This window comes from Rattus norvegicus, chromosome 1 (genome assembly GCF_021556685.1).
Source record: "Rattus norvegicus strain SHRSP/BbbUtx chromosome 1, alternate assembly SHRSP_T2T, whole genome shotgun sequence".
NCBI lineage: Eukaryota > Metazoa > Chordata > Mammalia > Rodentia > Muridae > Rattus > Rattus norvegicus.
The window spans coordinates 71,695,072-71,711,526 of NC_141534.1; the positions used below are offsets into that span (position 1 = coordinate 71,695,072).

General features: G+C 36.8%; 1 protein-coding gene and 1 pseudogene across 1 annotated transcript; one reads left to right on the forward strand and one right to left on the reverse strand.

The window, feature by feature from the left end:
• Positions 1-2,714: 2,714 nt before the first annotated feature.
• Vom1r21 (vomeronasal 1 receptor 21) lies at positions 2,715-3,638 on the forward strand. Its single transcript, NM_001009510.2, is given in 1 exon segment — positions 2,715-3,638. A coding segment is annotated over 1 exon segment (870 nt). The 3' UTR covers positions 3,585-3,638.
• On the reverse strand, positions 13,736-14,580 carry Vom1r-ps25 (vomeronasal 1 receptor pseudogene 25; annotated as a pseudogene).

A 16,455-nucleotide genomic window follows, 5' to 3' on the forward strand; every position in this document is an offset into this window, starting at 1 on the left:
CTTTGGTTAAGCATGACTTTCAGAAAACTCAAATTGGAATTGAACTATTGAACACTAGCAATTGGAGAACTATCTGAACCATGGACTCAGGACACAAGCAAAATGAATATGAGGTAATAGACACATAACATAGACTCTAACGTTCTTACAATTATGAGTCCTTCACTCACTGGCATTCTTAATGGTTTATTTCAACGGATAATGAAACCTGGAATACAAGGTGCTAAAAGCTTGTTTTAAAATCATTCTTCTGCTTAGCCCTGATGCGGAGAATCTTTCCCTGAGAGACAGGGACTGCCTCTGCCCTGAAAGAATGTACACTGAGATCATAACAAGGCTGTTTCTTCCTAAAGTATGCTCAGTAAATTTTACATAAATATAAGACGTATTGTTTGCCAATCCAAACACTGTGAGTCAGATGTGAACCATTTTGCATTCACATATGTTCAGAATTCTAACTTTGGACAGAAATATATAAATATTTGGTGAATTTGACAGTCGATCATACGCTTATGTAAAGGAGTAAAATGAAAGTTTATTTAAATAATAAAATATCACTAATGATTTTTTTAGAAATGCTATATTTTATTTGTTTTTTAATATTTGGAAGCTGAATGTGGAAATTTGTTCAGTTTATTTATTTTTTTGTCTGTTTGTGTGTGGGGAGGTCTGAAAATAGGAATGCCTCTCTATATATCATATGTGAACATGGAATGTGTAAAGGCCAGAAGAGGGTCTTAGAACTGTAGAACTAGAGATACAGTTTTCTGTAAGATTCCATCTGTACTGAGAACTAAACTCAGGTTCTCTGAAAAAAGCAGAGAGTGCTCTTAAATACTGAGACATATTTCTAGCCACAAGTTCGTCATTGGTTACAAAGCACAAAATATGTCACAGACAAAAGACAATGTGTACACATCATGCTGGAGTTGAGTGGTTTGTAAAACTTACATTCCAGTTAAGAGATCATTCTTTCAGATACCCGATAGCACTGAAGTATATCATCAGGGCCACAATCATACTACTGTGATCCATAGTCTTTTACCTTGTGCTTACTTGCTTTCTGAAAATTAATATATGGCTGATTTCTATTAGGCTATCATTTTATTTGCTTTGCAAACATAAGTATAAATTAAACCATTAGGGAGCATCTAAAAATTAGGGTGTTTTTCATGGATATGCATACTGCTCTTGAGACTGGTTCCTGCAGGATCATATTTTCTCCTGTACAGTAAAATTCCCAGTGTTTACTAGGAATAGGTATTTCTTTGTGCAAAAAAAAAAAAAACGGTACACAGACATGGAAAATTAAATTACAAAAATTAAGCCACAACTGTAGTTTTGAAAATGAAAATTATAAAAGGCATATGAGACATATGATTCTGCTCATTTTGCAGATGGTCTTGAATGATTTTTCAGATAGTTGTGGACCCCAGTAGCCTGTCAACTTTGGACACTTGAAAGTCCTCACTTTCATCACTAACTGAGCATGGATGTGTAAATACTTGACTCACAGGAGCTTATCTGAATTTTCCTTATCTGCTTAACTTAAACCATAGCAGAGACTTCTGCTCAGATGTGAGTATTGACTAAGTTGTATATATTGTATATACTTCCTTTAGAACCAGAGATAGTATATCATACACTCTCAGATTATAATGAAGTTTTTTTAATCCCTGTAGATTAGGAAGTACACTGACGGTGAGCCTGAGATTAGGTTAAAATCTTCATCCATTTTTAGCCCAAATGCTCGAATTACCCTAAATGCACAGAACACATGAAATTCAAGAAGGATGACCAAAATGCGAATGCTTCACTCCTTCTTTAAAAGGGGAAAAAGAATACCCCTGGGAGGGAATAGGGAGAAAAAGTTTAGAACAGAGGCTGAAGGAAGGCCTTTTCAGATCCTGCCCCACATGTGGCCCATACATATACAGCCACCAAACTAGATAAGATGGATGAAGCAAAGAAGGGCAGGCTGACAGGAACTGGATGTAGATCTCTCCTGAGAGACACAGCCAAAATATGCCAAATACATAGGTGAAGGCCAGCAGCAAACCACTGAACTGAGAACTGGACCCCCGTTGAAGGAATCAGAGAAAGGACTGAAAGAGATTGAAGGGGCTTGAACAACAATGCCAACAAACCAGAGCTTCCAGGGACTAAGCCACTACCCAAAGTCTATACTTGGACTGACCCTGGGCTCCAACTGCATAGGTAGCAATGAATAGCCTAGTAAGAACACCAGTGGAAGGGAAAGCTCTTGGTCTTGCCAAGACTGAACCCCCATTGAACGTGATTGTAGGGGGGAGGGCAGTAATGGGGAGAGGATGGGGAAGGGAACACCCATATAGAAGGTGAGGGGGAGGGGTTAGGGGGATGTTGGCCTGGAAACCGGGAAATGGAATAAAAATTAAAATGTAAATAAGAAATACCCAAGTTAATAAAGATGGAGAAAAAAAAGAAAAAATAAACCATAGCAGAGACTTCTGCTCAGATGTATTGACTAAATTGTATAAACTTCCTTTAAAACCAGAGATGCTATATTATACACTCTCAGGTTATAATGAAGTTTTTTGAATCCCTGTAGATTAATCAAGGAAGCATTCTGCATAAGCCTTATTATGAATATACAATGTAGGATATAATAGAGTGCATACAGCCTGTGACTCATTGTGCCATCTAAGAGGTCTAAGAACACAGGATTTGAGAGCATGGAAACCAGTGACGTTGTGATAAGTGTGATCTTCATGTCACAAACTGTAGTTGGAATCCTTGGCAACTCCTTCTTAGTCTACCATTATCTGATGCTTTACTTCATGGGGTGCAGATTAAAGTTCACAGACTGGATTCTGCAGCACTTGATTGTAGCCAACTTCTTAACTCTTCTGTGTAAAGGAGTTCCCCACATTGTGTCAGCTTTTGGGTGGAAAGACTTCTTCAATGACACTGAGTGCAAACTGATCTTCTATCTTCACAGAATAGGGAGGGGTGTGTCCATCAGCAGCACCTGCTTTCTGAGTGTCTTCCAGGCCATCACCATCAGTCCAAAGACTGCCAGGTGGACACAGCTTAAAGTCAAGTCTCACAGTTCCATTGCTTCTTGTGTGTACATGAGTTGGGCCCTGTCATTCTTAATAAACATAGCTTTTCCCATAAAAATGAGAGCAATACAGTACAATAAGAACATTACACATCAAAGGGTGTACGAACACTGTTCTTCTGTGCAACATGACAAGACCACTGACATTGTCAGTGCAATATTTCTCACTCTTCCTGATGTGTTGCTTATGTTGCTGATGATTTGGTCAAGCAGCTACATGGTTTTCATTCTTTACAGACATAAGCAGAGAATGAAGCACATTCATAGAAGCAATTTTTCCTTCAGATCCTCCCCTGAGTTCAGAGTCACAAAGACCATTATGCTCTTGGTGAGCACCTTTGTTTTCTTTTACACAGTTTCTTGTGTCTTACAAATTAATATGGCTCTTGCGCACAATCTAACCTTCTTATGGGTGAACATGGCTACAGTAGTCGCTGCATGTTTCCCAACTGTGAGTCCCTTTCTGGTGATCAGCCGTTAACTCTTTGAGTCTTCACTCTATTCTGCCTTTCCAGGGAACAGAATATGCGAACCATATCAGTAACATCCGGATTGAATTGTATTTGGTTTGATGTTGAGGTACCTGAGCAACTTGACTTAAGGTTTGTACAAAGCAATAAAAATGGATCAATTTGCATTCATCAACATGGTGGCCTCCATTGAATCAGCACCATTTCTTTTTTCCACTGGTTGGTTTTAGCTCTTGTGTCAAAGATCAAGTGACTATAGGTGTGTGGGTTCATTTCTGGGTCTTCAATTCTATTCCATTGTTCTACCTGCCTGTCTGTGTACCAACAACATAGAGTTTTATCATTATTTCTCTGTAATACTACATGAGGTCAGTAATGGTCATTCCCCCAGAAGTTCTTTTGTTGTTGAGTACAGTTTTCATTATCCTGCGATTTTTGTTATTCCAAAAGAATTTCCAAATTGCTCTTTCTAACTCTATGAAGAATTGAGCTGGAATTTTGATAGGGATTGCATTGAATCTGTAGATTGCTTTTGGCAAGATGGCCATATTTACTATATTAATCCTGCCAATCTCTTAGGTCTTTCCATCTTCTGAGATCTTCTTAAATTTGTTTCTTCAGAGACTTGAAGTTCTTGTCATACAGATCTTTCACTTGCTTGGTTAAAGTCACATCAAGATATTTTATATAATTTGGGACTATTGTAAAGAGTGTCATTTCCCTAATTTCTTTCTCAGCCTGTTTGTCTTTTAAGTAGAGGAAGGCTACTGATTTGTTTGAGTTCATTTTATACCCAGCCACTTTACCAAAGTTGTTTTCAAGTTTAGTGGTTCTCTGGTGGACCTTTTGGGTCACTTTAGTATACTACCAAATCATCTGCAGACAGTGATATTTTGACTTCTTTCTTTCCAATTTGTATCCCTTTGACTTCCTTTTGTTGTCTGATTGCTCTGGCTAGGACTTTGAGTACTATAGTGAATAAGTAAGCAGAGAGTGGGCAGCCTTGTCTATTACCTGAATTTAGTGTGATTGCTTCAAGTTTCTCTGCATTTAGTTTAATATTACCTACTGGTTTGCTGTATATTACTTTTGCTAAGTTTAAGTATGAGCCCTGAACTCCTGAACTTTCCAATATTTTTATCATGAAGGGGTGTTAAATTTTGTCAAATGCTTTCTCAGCATCCAAAGAAATCATTATGTGATTTTTTCTTTGAGTTTGTTTATATAGTAGCTTATATTGATGAATTTCAATATATTGAATCATCCCTGCATCCCTGGGATCAAGCCTACTTGATCACGATGGATGATTGTTTTGTTTTTCTTGGATTCGGTTTCAGAGAATTTTGTTGAGTATTTTTGCGTCAATATTCATAAGGGAAATTGGTGTGAAGTTCTCTTTATTTGTTGAGTCTTTGTGTGGTTTATGTATAAGCATAATTGTGGCTTCATAGAAGGAAATTGGTAGTGCTCTGTCTGTTTTTATTTTGTGGAATAACTGGGACAGTCTTGGTATGAGGTCTTCTATGTAAGTCTAATAGAATAGAGTAGAGTGAGGTTCAACTTCAATGTAAATGAGGGCTATCTGTGATTTTTCTTGTAATTGAAGTCCAGCCTTAGTCCATGGTGATCTAATAGGATGCATGGGATTATTTTTATGTTCCTTCATCTGTTGAGGCCTGATTTGTGACTGATTACATAATCAATAGTAGAGAAGGTACTATCATGTATTAAGAAGATGGTGTATCCTTTGGTTTTAGAATGAAATGTTCTATAAATATCTGTTAAGTCCATGTGTTTCATAACTTCTTTTAGTTTTTCTATGTCTCTGTTTAATTTCTGTTTCCATGATCTGTCCACATATGAGAGTCGGATGGTGAAATCTTCTACTATTATTTTGTGAGGTGCAATGTGTGATCTCAGCTTTAGTAAGGTTTCTTTTATGAATGTAGCTGCTGTTGCATTTGGAGCATCACTGGTAAAGATGTTCCCCCTTTTAAGATGGTTAGCAGCCTGACTGTTCATAATTTCTTTTAGTACGCAAAAACTTTTTGACTTCTTGTTTGTTTGGGGACCCGATTTCTAACCTTCTGGAGTTCTCTTCAGGAATGTCCAGTCTATATCTATATCATCACCAGCATCAGCTTTGTCATCCTCTTGCATTTTTAGCATTTGGTGTTTTAATTTAAGGTGTTTGAATTGATTTTTGTACAGGGTAACAGAAATGGATTTAGGTTCATTCTAAATGGATTTGGATGTTCAGTTTTGCTATCACCATTTAAGAAAGCAAAAGATCCTTTGCTCAACATTCAGAAACACTGTTCAAGATGGACTCTACCTGACAAGAAGTCAGGAAGATGAGAAGAAAGAAGAGGATACAGGGATGGCTTTTCAAGATAAAGGTTTTATTTTAGGTGGGTTGGCTCTTCACTAAAGTGTCATGTTCTAGACATGGTAATTTCCCCTTGCCCTGAAGAGCCCTTACAGACAGGTGTGATTGCAGTAACCCATGACCTCTGATGTTCAGCAGATCATCTGACAGCAATACCTGACATTGAACTTATACAGTAGGTTCTGCTGGTAGATCTTATGGGAAAGGTTTATAGTCAGGTATGCCTAAGACTGAGATAGGAAGAAGATTGAAAAACTGGTTACATATGACTACACTACCACATCACTATAGAATATCTTTTAAAATACCTATACAATTTTGTGTAAAATTAGCTATAAAATTCTGGAAACAGACTGATGAGGGGAAATTTGCTCTCCTTTATTTTTTAAATACACTTAAAACTAAACAAAGTGAATTGATGAGTTTCTATCATTCTACAATATTAATAATTTAGGGCTGGACAATGAATCAGCAGTTAAAAGCACTATCTGATTTTCCAGATTCTAGTCAAATTCCGTTTCCATCATTCACATGGAGACTAGCAACACCTGCAACTCCAGTTCCAGACCTTAGTTCTTCTTTCTAGCCTTTGTGTTCCCTGAATGCACATGAGGCACTGACATTCAGGCAAGCAGGAAATTTACAATAAAAATAAAAATATATAAATTACTTTTTAATTTTTAATTATAAATAATTTGATGTAAAACAGAGTATGAATTAAATTATAGTTTTAAAAAGTTTTAAATTTAAAAGACTTTTAAGGACATTCATGTACTTTAGTCACTTAAAGACTGTAGTGTTAAGTGGTTTCAGTAATGAAATGTGGCTTTTGATAAATTCTTTTAATCCTGTTGAAATTTCACAACACAGAAGTTTTATATTTGCCAGGATAGAAGTTAAACTCCATTGCTAATTAGTCTATCCTGGTGTACTCTTGCCAAAATTGTAAACTACAAACAGTAGGTAATGTTACCAGAGAGTGAAAAACCTTCTTTATGGTCAAATCCTCTGTGCTTCATCTTTTCATTCAACACTGTCTTCGACTCTGTGGCAGAATTGGCCATTAGTCCTTTAGAACTCCACTTAATTATTAAGTGTTATGACAGCTAGCACTAGAGCTGCCATGCCTCATGTCAGACATAATTACTGCATGAAGTGAGGAGGGCATGAAGTTCCAACCCTGACTGATGAGTTATTTGAAATGTGTTATTACTGACAGAGAAAGAGTCAATTTTTATTAAGAGTATTTTCCCTTGTAGGTCAACAATGCATGAGTGGGGTACTACACACGAGAAGAATGTTGCTCCTAAGAGCATCTTATTAGTTGTGTTTTGCTATTGCTACCACTTATATTTTACAATTGATATTTGTCCTTGTTTGTCTAGATTACCTTGTAAAAGAACGTGTGTCATTATGAAGTTTTCCATAGCTTGGTCAAACAGTCTTGCAATGGGTGAAAGAAGGATTATGGGAGGGAAGTGTTGAAATGCTTAGATGGGAAGAGTATTTGAATAAGATAAATGTACTGAATGGGGGTTATATACCCACAATTGTCAAATAAGGAGGACAAAGCCTTCTTAGATTGCTAGCATTTGGAATAAAAAAGTAAAGGATGTAAGAGTTTGGGAGCTGTTCATTGAAACTGTCTCTTTTTTTCTCTCCATAATTTTTTTTTCACATTACATCCCAATTGCAGTTCCAACTCCCTCCTTTCCTTACAGTGACTCCCTTAGAAATCCCCCCTCCCATTTCCCTTCTCCTCAGAAGGAGAAGCTTTCTTTTGGGTGCCACCCTACCATAGACCTAGATCAACTATGCACCTTCTCTCTGACTGAGGCCCAAACAGGCAACCCAGGTAAGTGAAGAAGATACCATGGATGGAACAGAATCAGAGAAAAACTCTGCTCCAATTGGTAGGGGAAAGGCATGGAGACCAAAACGTCTAGCCCCTGCAGGCTTTTTGGTTGGTGGTTCAGTCTGTGAGAGTCCCCATGGACTCAGGTTAATTTACTGTATAGATCTTCTTGTAGTGTTCTTTACCCCTCCTGCTCTCTCAATTCTATCCCTCACTCTTGCACAAGACTCCCTCAGCTCTGTCTGATATTTGGCTGTAGGTCTTTGCATGTGTTTCATTCCACTGCTGAATAAAGCTTCTTACGAGACACTCATGCTATGTTCCTGTCTGCGAGCATAACACAATATCATTACTAATATCAGGCGTTGTCTCTCTCCCTTGTGATGGGCCTCATGTTGGGCCAGTCATTGGTTCAATATTCCTTCAATTCCACCTCAATCATTATACCTCCACACCTTGTAGGTAGCAACAGTTTTTAGTTGAAGGTTTATGGATGTGTTGATGTCCCTGTCTTTCTACTGGAAGACCTGTCAGCCAATATTGGGTAACCACTTCAGTCTCCAAATTCCCCCATTGGTAGAATTCTCAAATAAAGTCACTCCCATAGACTCCCTGAAACTTCCACCCATTCCAAGTCTAAAGCTGATCCCAGAGATTCCTTTCACTGATTTTCATTCTCATTCCAAGCCCCTTACACCCTTCCCTCCATTCCTAATCACAACCCATATACTCCTCCTCATGACACTTCCCCCAAATTCTCTCTCTGCTTCCATTTTGTTTACCTTTCTGAGGATGAGATTCATACATCCTCCCTTGGGCCCTTATTAATACCCAGTTCCTTTGAGTCTGGGCATTATAACATGGTTATTCCACACTTTACATCTAATGCCCATTTATAAATGAGTAAAAACCACATTTGTCTTCAGGGTCTTCGCTAATTAATAAGGATAAAATTCTTAAGTTCCATTCATTTTTTGGTAAATTTCAAATGCCATTATTTTTAATAGCTGACAAGTATTCCATTGTGTGGATATACTGCATTTACTTTATCTAATACTCAGCTTGACATCTAGGTTATTTTCATTTTCTGGCTATGATGAATAAACCTGCTATGAGAATAGTTTAGTTTGCACTCCCATCAGCAATAAAGAAATATTTCCCTTGACCACATGTGCTGTCACTTGAGATTTTATCCTTGCCATTCTGATTTATGTAAAATGCAATGTCATAGTCTTTTTTATTTGTACTTCCTCTCTGGAAAATTCTGTTTACCTCTGTATCCCACTTTTAAATTGAAATTTTGGGATTATTGGTGTCTAACTTCTTTCATTCCTTATATATTCAGAATATAAGTTCACTATTAGTGTAGAGTTGGTGAAGATTATTTCCTAATCTGTAGGCTGCTGTTTTATCCAGTTGATGCTGTTTTAGCCTTGCAAAACTTTCCAGTTTCATGAAGTCTGATTTATCAATTGTTGATCCTTAGTGTCTAAGCCATTGGTGTTCTCTTTGGGAAGTTCTCTTCTGTAACAAAACATTCAAGGCTATTCTCCTTTGTATCTTCTTTTACATTTACTATATCAGTTTTGAACTTGACTTTGGTGTGTAATAATAGATAAGGGCCAATTTGCATTCTTCTACATGTACACCTCCAGGGAGAACAGTAACATATGCAGAAAATGCCTTCTTTTTCCATCGTAATTTTTTTTTTTTGCTTCTTTGTCAAAAACCAACTGTCTATAGGTGTGTGGATTTGCTTCAAGGTCTTCAATTTGATTCCATGGATCAACAAGTCTGTTTTATACAAATACATAGGCAGTTTTTATTACTATTACTCTGTACGACAGCTTGAAATCAGGGAAAGTGATACCTCCAGAAGTTATTTTATTATACAAGATTGTTTTAGCTATCCTGGGCTTTTGGTTTTTCCATATGAAGTTGAGAATTGTCTGTAAAGAATTGTGTTTGAATTTTGATGAGAATTGCCTTGACTCTATAGACTACTTTTGGAAAGATGGTAATTTTTACTATTTTAATGCTACTGATCTATAAATATGAAAGATCTTTCCATCTTCTGTTATCTTCCTCAATTTCTTTCTTCAGAGACTTGAAGTTCTTATCATACAGGACTTTCAGTTGCTTGGTTAGAATTACACCAAGATATTATTTATTACTTATGGCTATTATAAAGGATGTTGCTTCCTTGATTTCTTTCTCAGAGTGTTTATCATTTGTATAAAGGAGGGATTTTTTTTTAGTTAATTTTGCATCTAACCACTTTGCTGAAGTCATTTATCTGCTATAGGAGTTCTCTGATAGAATTTTTAGGGTCACTTATTTATCATATTGTATCACCTGTGAAAAGTGATACTTTGGCTTCTTTCTTTCCAGTTTGTATCCCCTTGATTTTTTTCAGTTGTCTTATTGCTCTTGCTAAAACTTTACTACTGTATTGAAGAGATATGGAGAGGCTGGACAGCAATTAGTGTAATTGCTTTAAGTTCCTCTCCATTTAATTTGATGTTGGCTGGTAGCTTGCTGTATATTGTCTTTACTGTATTTATGTTTGTGCCCTGTATCCCTGATCTCTCCAAGATATTTCATATGAAGGGGTGTTGGACTTTTTGTCAAAGACTTTTAGTGTCTATTGAAATGATCATGTTATTTTTCTGTCTCTCAGTTAGTTTATATAGTAGACTATATTGATGAATTTTTGCATATTGAACCATTCCAGCATCCCTGGGTTGAAGATTACTTGATCATGGTAGATAATGTTTTTGTGTGTTCTTGGATTCCATTTCTGAGTATTTTCCTGAATTTTTTGTACCAAAGTTCATAAGAGAAATTGGTCTGAATTTTGCCTTCTCTTTTGAGTCTTAAGAGTGGTTTCAGTATCATGGTGACTGTGGTTTTGCAGAAGGAGTTTAGCAGTCATCCTTCTGTTTCAATATTGTGAAATAGTTTGAGATGTATTGATATTAGCTCTTCTTTGAATGTCTGGTAGAATTTTGCACTAAAATTTTGTCTTGGGCTTTTTTTGTTATTCTTATTAGATATTTTATGGCTGCTTATATTTCTTTGGTTGGGGCTTATAGAACTGTTTACAAATTTACCTAATCCTGATTTCACATTAGTAAGTATTATCTACCTAGAAAAACACCCATTTTTATTATATTTTCCAATTTTGTGGAATGCAGGCTTTTGAAGAAAAAAACAAATAATTCTTTGAATTTCTTTCATGTCTGTTGTTATGTCTCCCTTTTCATTTCTGAATTTGATAATTTAAATACTATCTCTCTGCCTTTTAATTAGTTTGGCTAAGGATTTTTCTACCTTGTTGATTTTCCTCCAAGAAACAGCTTTTGATTCAGGTGATTTTTTTTAAATTGTACTCTTTCTTTCTTATTGAATGATTTCAGCCCTGAGTTTGATTATTTCCTGCTCAATGCTCCTCTTGTGTATGTTTTCATCTTTTCTTCTAAAGATTTCAGTTGTACATTTGCATTACTAGTATAAGAATTCTCTAATTTTCTATGGAGGCACTTAGCACTGCTTTCATTGTGTCCATAAGTTTGAGAATCTTGAATCTTTTGTTTTCCTTACTGTTCACTGAATATCATTCTTAATTCAAAAACTATACTTCAAGTTTCTCATGCCTTGGCTTGCAAATGATACTGTTTTCTCTCCTGCTTATAGTTCTGCACATTCTTCTTTACTGTGAACATCAGCTGCTTACATAAATATAATGTTGAAACCATGACTTGCTCTTTCTATAGCCAGTATAAAAACTATAGCTTTAGCAAAACACATAGGAGAATTCATTAGGCAATTGTTTAATGTCAATGAATAATATTTCAACAGAGTTATGTGTTTGAAATCTTGGTCCTATATTGGTGATATTGTGTGTTATTGAGGTTATTGAACTTTCAGAAAGTGGAACTTACAGAATGGCTATTCTGACTATAGAAATTCATTGAAGTGTACATTTTGGCTGGTAAGTTTTGGTTCATGTTGCTATTTATATTTTAAAGAATGTTTACAATAAAGCATTTGAGAAAAGGTAGGTGGAGCCTTGCTGTAAGAAGTATGCCCAAGAAATTTTCTCCAGTACCCATGTGTTCGAGACTCTTCTCCACTTTTTCTTCTATTACTTTGAGTGTATCTGGTTTGATGTGGAGGTCCTTGATCCACATGGACTTAAGCTTTGTACAGGGTGATAAGAATGGATCAATCTGCATTCTTCTACATGTTGACTTCCAGTTGAACTAGCACCATTTGCTTAAAATGCTATCTTTTTTCCATTGGATGGTTTTGGTGGAAACCCCATAGAAAAGACTTCAGTTAAATTAAGCAGACATCCATAATGATTTTTAACATTAACTAAGTATTTAAATGAACACTTTGGGTAGATTGGGTTTAAACTTTAAAAAAAATAAAGAAATATGTCACTATAGGTGGATTTGATATCTTATCCTAAACTCCATCTGTGAATGAATTAATGCTCACAGTTCCAGAGAAGATACAAAACATCCTTGAAGGGAAAGCATGGCAGTAAGAGACTGGGTTCATCTGGATGTCAGGAAACAGAGGGAGAACAGAAAATAGACCATGTCATCTAGTAATGTGCTTCCTCCAACAATCCTCTATGTTCTAAAGGATCCATAATCTCCCCATACAGTACCACCAGATGGGGACCAACTCTTCAAACACATGAGCCCATAGCAAATGTTTCTCATATAAGGAGAGAAATATATGTAATTTAATATTCTTTCCAGAAAGCAAATAGACAATCTAGGTTTTGTATACTGGTCTTCATTAAGTGAACCATGATTCTCAGTTAGTTTCTTCGGAGCTTTTAATATAAATGTTTAAGTCATTTCTGCTGCTATATCAAAATTTGGACAAACATAATACAACTTAAGTGGACATGATTTGCTTTGGTTCATATTGTCACATTTAAGTCCATATTTACTGGATCTGATGCTTTGGGCCTAAGGCAAGGCTGAACATCATAGTAGGAGATAAGTGGTAAAGCTAAGAAGTTTCTGCACATTTGTGTGTGTGTGAGTGTGTGAGTGTCTGCATGTGTGCCTGTGTGCCCGTGCACGCATGTGCATGCACACCCACACATGCATGCATATTTGCATATGCATGGTTTTGAGTTTCTATTCACTTTCCCATGCAGATGAATGTAGAGAGCAAAAGTTGCTCCACATCTTCTTCAGTCACTTCTTGTATTTTTAAGGTAAGATCTTTCATTGACCTATACTATTCTGGCTACATTGCCTGGCCAAAGACCTCCAGTCTACCAGTCCCCTCCCCTGGCACGGAGATTGTAAACAGATAAGACCATCATTTTCTTTGACATAGGCACTGAGTATCTTAACTGATGTACTCATGTTTATACAACTACTGAGCCACAACTCTAACTATAGAAATGCCAATCTCTTGACAGAAACTTGTAGCAAAAGTGTCGCACATATGTCAAGAATAACACATTATTTTCATGAAAGAATAAAAGCTGTTAGAGGCATAAGTGTGAAACTTAGCAGGTCCAAGAAGCCTACTAAGACCACTATCCAATAAGAGTTTTAGGACTTATCAGACTTATCAGAATGAATTTTGACTTAAGGAATATTTACACTAATTTCACTATCCTACATCAAATTTCCTAATATTATACTAAAACTATTTACTTTTTCATAGAATTCATAATGTGGTAATTAACATGAAAAAGAGTGACTCACTCTTTGGAAGACAGTCTAGCATCCAGAGCTTCAGACTCAACCAGCAGGAGAAATCCCAACTAACCTCAGTGTGTCTTTTAAAACCTCTGTATTTCTCCTTAAGTTGCACATTACTCTTTGGATAAACCTAAAGATTTTGAAAAGATGCAAACTTTACATATGTCACATATATTATCTGAATTTGGTCCAGAGTCTTGTGACAGTGGGTTCATGGTTCACTAAAACCAAAGGGCTAATGGTTGGGAAACATGTAGTAATTAAGGCAGTGATGTTTAGTATACACTTAGTGGAAATATTAAAGACAGCAATATAAGCATAAAAGGTGGATGAGAGTGTATAAAAAGACACAAAGGCACAGGATGTTTTGGGTAGCTCTGACCTCAGGTGAGGGCCTAGAAAAAAGCCTTGCATTGTGTATGTACTACATCAGTTTCCTGTGCCTTTGTAGGATACAAACCATAGTACTGCTAGACTAGAGCATGAGCCCTGAGCATGAAACTTCAGGTACTAATACCAGCACTATATACAAATAACTTTCAATTCCAATATGAGACCCTGCAAAATAGTACACAGAATTCCTTTTCCATGTGATGTTTTTGAAATTCAGTTTGCTATGGGTATACACAGGGATAATTAACCACATATGTAGAAACCAACAAAGTAAAATAAAGACACAAACATACTTGGGAGCATTTGTTTTAAGCTCCTTTCAGCTAGAGTCCATGGGGCTCATCTTAATAGCCTGAAAGACACTGAGTATGCAGGTTGTTCCAATTGACACACCTCTGGCTACCCTGTGAATGTAAAGAACGGCTGTACATACAAACTAATGGAGGAAATGTTTTACTCCAAATGTTCTGACTATCTGTGTGATTCTTTCGAAAGCATGATAAGGGAGTTAGCTATGGTCAGGTGCTGAATTATTCTATCAGTAGACTTTAACCTAAATCCAATGACAGCAGAGAGACATAATGGTAAAGAAAAGAGAAATTTGCAAAAATTCCACATAAAGTGTGTATTGAAAACAGTTCCTGCTAAAGTATGAGAAATCATTGTGTCGTAGGAATGTGTTGGTAATATCCTTGTCCTAAGGTAAAATAACCATTATCAATTTTTAACAAAATTTGCATTTGCTACTATGGTTCATAGAATGGCTGGAGGCTTGAGGAGTCTGAAGCAAATGTAAAGATAATCAAATGATCTGCTCCAGTCTTGAGACTGTGAGAATCAATGAAAAGAGTAAGTGACAAGAAATCATATCTCATGTCCCATGGTATCATTGGAGTTCTGGATTTAAATCCCCCTGAAAATGAACAAAATTCAGTGGTGTTCATCTCTCTTGTATAAAATAATGCAGTGTTTTGCCTTTATTTATAAAAATCCCTTATACACTTGATTTTGTTGTGTTTGTGAGAGTGGTAGTGTGCTTGGATATGCCTACTTATACACACATGCTACAGCACGTGTTAAGGAGTCACAGGGAAACCTTAGGTATTTCCTTCATCTTCAAAACAAGGTCTCTTCTTTGCCACTATGCATGCCAGGCTAGCAGATACATACTTAGTCATTAGAGGAATGAAAATGAAAACCATCCTGAGATTCCACATCACACAAATCAGAATGACTAAGATTAAAAAAAAAAAACCATGTGACAACAGATGCTGTTCAGGATGTGGAGAAAGAGGAACAGTCCTCCATTGTTGGTGGGATTGCAAGCTGATACAACCTCTCTAGAAATCTGTCTGGAAGTTCTTCAGAAAATTGGACATACTACTACATGAGGACCCAGCTATAACACTCCTGGGTATATAACCAAATGATGCTCATACAACAAGGATACATGCTCCAATATGTTCATAGAAGCCTTATTACAACAGGCAGAAGCTTGAAAGAACCCAGATGTCCTTCAATAGAGGAATGGATACAGAAAATGTGTTTCATCTACACAATAGAGTACTGCTCAACTATTAAAAACAATACCTTAATGAAATTCATAGGCAAATGGATTGAACTAGAAAATATTCTGAGTGAGGTAACCTAATCACAAAAAAACCAACATGGTATGTACTCACTGATAAGTGGATATTAATCCAAAAGCTCAGATTACCCAAGATACTATTCACAGACCACATGAAGCTCAAGAAGGATGACCAAAGGGCAGATGCTTCAGTCCTTCTTAAAAGCAGGAACAAATATGTTCATAGGAGAAGATACGGAGACAAACTTTGGAGCAGAGACTGAAGGAATGGCCATTCAGAGACTATGGAATCCAGTCCATATACATACAGTCAACAAACCCAGACAATATTGCTGATGCCAAGGGGTGCATGCAGCAGGAGCCTGATATATCTATCTCCTGAGAGGCTCTGCCAGAGCATGATGAATACAGAGGCTAATGCTTGTAGCTAACCATTGAACTGAGAATGGGGTCCCCACTGGAAGAGTTAGAGAAAGTATTGAAAGTGCTGAAGAGGTTTGAAACCCCACAAGAACAACAATACCCACTAACCAGAGCTCCCAGAGATTAAACCACTACCCAAAGAGAAAGACCCATGGCTCCAGATGCATATGTAGCAGAGGGTGGCCTTGTTGGACACCAAAGGGATGAAAAGTCCTTGGTCCTGCCAAGGCTGGATCCCCCCAGTGTAGGCTGGAATGTCAGTGTGTGGAAGCAGGAATGGGATGTAATTGGGTAGGGGGAACACCATTATAGAAGAAGGGGAGGGTGAAGGTTTGGAGGTATATGGATGGGAAAACAGGAAAGTGGATAACATTTGAAATGTAAGTAAAAAATATCCAATAGATAGATGGTAGATAGATAGATAGATAGATAGATAGATAGATAGATAGATAGATAGATAGAGTGCATTCTCCAGTTTTGCCTTGATTTA